This window comes from Mus caroli, chromosome 16 (assembly GCF_900094665.2).
Source record: "Mus caroli chromosome 16, CAROLI_EIJ_v1.1, whole genome shotgun sequence".
NCBI lineage: Eukaryota > Metazoa > Chordata > Mammalia > Rodentia > Muridae > Mus > Mus caroli.
The window spans coordinates 88,089,639-88,093,794 of record NC_034585.1 but is presented as its reverse complement, the minus strand read 5'-3'; the positions used below and the strand labels follow the sequence as shown (position 1 = coordinate 88,093,794).

Sequence of the window (4,156 nt, the reverse complement as noted above, 5' to 3'; positions counted from 1 at the left end):
TTTTTTTTTTTTTTTTTTTTTAAGAAAGAACAACAGGCAAGTAGCTCCCTCTAGTGACTTAATTATTGCTGAAGCTATTTTTTTGTCTTGAGCGTGTAAGCAAGACCTAGGATCCTGGAAAGTAAGGTGCTAAAAGCTAAACAGAAAGTGCAAGTCTGTGATAGTAAGCACAGTGTCTCTCAGCTCTCAGGGAACAGAGTGTAGCCAAGTCACCTGTCCTAGGCAGGTGCCCTATCAATCAGAGTTCCCCCAGGGCAGGAAGCTGCAGGCTTGATTAAAGCCGCGGTTCACCTGATTCTTGCCCCTCCCGCTTCCTCTGAGAGCTTTCCTTTAACTTTCAAAATTGGCTTGGCTCTCACTTGATGTTGTAATTCTCATTTCAACAGAATGAAGTTTATTCGATCAGGCGATTGGCGGTGAAGGCTTCTGAGTTCAGGGATCGCAGGTGTGTGCGGGGGCCCGGAGACTTCCTGGGAATCCATCCCACTAAGAAACGAGGGAGGAGTGAGCAGGTGGCGGGCAGGGGTCCAAGTTCAGCTCTCACTACAGTTTTCAGACTGACATTTTCTTACAAATAAGCTGGGATAGGGATGCATGCCTGGGATCCCAGCATCCAGGAAGCAAAGGCAGGAGGAGGCGTCAGAGGTTCAAGGTCAGCCTGGTTTACACGGCAAATTCAAGGCCAGAAAACACTGTAGAGTTAGATCCTGGTTAAAAAAAAAGAATAGAGGGGGGAAAAATTCTCCTAAATCCTGAGCTAATTCTCTTTCAAAATGTTAAGAAAATTAAATTTTTAAATTTCTATTTATTTTATGTGTCTGTATGAGTGTTTTGCCTGTATGTATGTATGTATGTGTACATTGCCCTGTGCCCAAAGAGGTTAGAATAGGGTGTTGGATCCTCTGGAACTGGAGTTACCAATGGCTGTGAGCTATATAGGTGCAGGAAACCATGGGAACTGAGCCCATGTCTTCTACAAGAGCAACAAGTGCTCTTAATCTCCGAACTCTCTCTCTCTCTCTGGCCCTGAAAATTATGTTTTTTAAAAACAATAGCCGGGGGCTGGAGAGTTGGCTCAAAGGTTAAGAGCACTGACTGCTCTTCCAGAGGTCCTGAGTTCAGTTCCCAGCAACCACATGGTGGCTCACAACCATCTGTAATGAGATCTGACGCCCTCTGCTGGTGAACAGATGCACATACAGGTAGAGCACTCATATACATAAATTAAAGCCTTAAAAAAAAAAAAAATCAAAACAACAGCACTTTCCCTCAGAACCGCAGTCAATCTCAGAAAAGGGAAATCCCCAGAGAAGTGCCTCTCTCCATCAAGTTGGCCGTCTCACACCTTAGAGTCTTTGTTAGGAAATCTCTATCTCCCAGCTCAGCTCCAGGCTCTGTGGATGAAATGGTCCTCCTGTATATGATGGGCCCAGTTTTTACTTCCAGTGCTGGGTATTATGGTGGGCACCCAATAAACATTAGAAGGAAATTAATGATAATTAATAATAAATATTGAACCCTCATGGGCTGGAGGTAAGGTGTTTCCCCATAAAAAAAAACTACTTCTTTCGGATTCTCTCAGCTTACAGCATTTAGAAAAACACCTTCTCATAAGGTTTTTGTTTGTTTGTTCGTTTGTTTGTTTGACATAAGAAAGGAACAGAAGGACTGTTATAATGCCAGATAAGTCAGGGGTGGGCCCCTCCTTGCAATGCCGGGGCAGGAGGGCAACTCTCTAAGACTGTCACAGACCTTTGGGGCCATGCTGCATCCTGTGATGGAGGTTGAGCTCATGACACAGACCCCAAGAACTGATCAGCACCACAGAGTTCTGACAACCACAGCCAAAAGGCTCAAGTACAGAGCCAGACACCTTGATAAAATAAGGCAGTTTTTACCCTCCATCTCACAAGCAAATGGCAGCCCTGGTGGTCCCTGTTGGTTGCCCTATTTGAGGGACCGGGGGCTGCTTCCTGAGGGACAGTAGTCCTACTTTGGACTTACCATGTGGTTTCATTATGGGCAGTAACTCAGTGCAGACATTTCTAGTGGCAAAAAAGTTCGTCTTCAGTGTCACCTCAGCTTGAATGTCGAAGGGTGTTGGATCATCCACTTTGAAAAGCAAAGAAAGAAAGAAAGAAAGAAAGAAAGAAAGAAAGAAAGAAAGAGAATTACATTTTCCTCTGAAACTCGTGTGGCCAAGTTGGATCTCATCACATAACAGCTAAAGGGAAAGTGTACTAACTTTAAGACAGTCTTGCTGAGCATGGTGATACACACATCTGTAAAGTACACACACACACACACACACGCACACACCTTTAAACTAGAACTTGATCATTCTAAAGGTCTTAAGAGCATAAGGAAAGAAGTTTCTGGTCCACACCCCAAGTTTCTCATCAGCCACGCTCATGTCGCGTCTCAAGAACACTCAGTTTTGATCTTCCTGTCTCAAGCTTGAATAGGGTTCCTGGAGGTTGGGAAAAGATGCTCTGGTGAGGCAGGTGTAAGACCTCAGCTTGTGTGGTGGGGCAGCTGCTGCTCAGGTTTGCATACACATGGCCCACATTTAAGTATGAACCTCCAGGGCCTTAATTCACCAAACCTTCCATCCGATGCTGAGAGTGGCTGAGGTGGTGAGCTCGCCCCTCCCCTTCCCCAAAGCCCACATGCCAGAGTTTGGAAGTGCGGGTACAAGGGTAACTTGGCTCTCACGAAGGCGCCTATGGGTGTCCAGGGCCAACTGGAGAGTTTTCGGCTGCACAATAGTCTCCCTCCCTCGTTAGTCTCCGGCTCTCTCAGCATTTTCAGTGAAGCTGGAATGTTTGTTTCAGTTCCAGCACATGGCAACTGGATAATTTTGCTAATTGGACATTTGTTAGAGTAAGCGATCTTGTTTTTTTTTTTCCCCCTAAAGGAAGATGATTTCCAAACCGCACTTGCAAGTTTAATAACAAACCTAGTTCCCCGAGGAGGAGGGAAGCAGAGCTCGCTTCCTTTTTGCGAGAGCCTCTCAAAACGCTCCATTAAAGCGGGTAGGAAACCCACTATCGTGCCAGGGCGCTAATTGTGTCCGGGCGACCCATTTCCTGTCCTCAGCAGATATCTCCTGGCATCTATGAATGCGCCCTTGTTTCACGCGAAGCGAAAGCTCCAACCGTATTTTTTTGGAAGACCCTTCTCTGGGAAAAGCCTTCGTGCGTGGGACAGAAAGCTGATGAGCTTGACAAGGCGTGGTTCCCTCCCAAGAGACCGGTTTTCTTGCAAACAGGCGCAGCTGAAAGTTCTAAGGAGGGCCTCCGGCAGAGCACAGGCCCGCACAGGCCGCCGGCCGGGTCGGGCGTGGAGTGGGGCGCCTGGGCGGGCCCGCACCCGAGTCACCGCACAGGGGAACTCGCCTCGCAGGGCGCGAGCCGGGTGCACCCAGGCGGGATGGCGCAGCCTCCGGATCCCAGAGGCTCACTGCCCAGCACCCTCGGAGAACCCCGGGACACCTCCTCCTGGAGCCCCACACCTACTTCTAAAGGCGATGCCCGCGTTGTTGACCAGCACGTTAAGTCCCCCGTACTCCTTGCGCAGAAAGTCGCGCAGCGCACGGATGCTCTGCGGGTCGTCGATGTCCAGCTGGTGGAAGCGTGGGCTCAGGCCCTCCGCCTGCAGCTGCTGCACCGCCGCGCGGCCCCGCGCCTCGTCCCGCGCCGTGAGCACCACGTCCCCGGAGAATTTCCGACACAGGTCACGCGTGATCGCAAAGCCGATGCCTTTGTTAGCCCCGGTTACCAGGGCCACGCGGCTGCAGGACGACATGTCAGAGGGACACACGGACCACCTGATGGCCGGGCCGGCTGGGCAGCGCGTCACGCGTGGTCAAAACCGTGGCGTAGGAATAGGTTCTGGGACCCGGCGCTGCGACTGCTAGAGAGCAAGGCCTTGAGAAGCCTGTCCCTCCCCTCTGAGGAGGAGCCGTCTGTTCCCAAAGGGTCCGCCTCCTCCCGCCCGCCCGTCCGCCCGCCAGTGTAGAGATCCTGGTTCAGAGCTAAGCAGTGGTCAGCGACAAGCGCAGCTCCCAAAGGAAGTGGGCAGCAGGACTCGTGGCAGTCGGATTGAAACAACTATTTTGGGGAAACCTCAAAAGGAGGAAAACAAATGCTCCGTA

General features: G+C 50.3%; 1 protein-coding gene across 1 annotated transcript in view; it reads right to left on the bottom strand.

Annotated features, from left to right (window-relative positions):
• Cbr3 (carbonyl reductase 3) overlaps positions 1 to 3,924 on the bottom strand; it is a 7,644-nt gene extending 3,720 nt beyond the window's left edge. The window contains exons 1-2 of the mRNA XM_021185423.2: positions 3,519 to 3,924; positions 2,005 to 2,112 (exon numbers count right to left, since the gene is read on the bottom strand). Of these exons, the coding sequence (XP_021041082.1) occupies positions 2,005 to 2,112; positions 3,519 to 3,807 (397 nt within the window). The 5' untranslated portion in view covers positions 3,808 to 3,924. The remainder of the gene's footprint in view (positions 1 to 2,004; positions 2,113 to 3,518) is intronic.
• Positions 3,925 to 4,156: the final 232 nt, after the last annotated feature.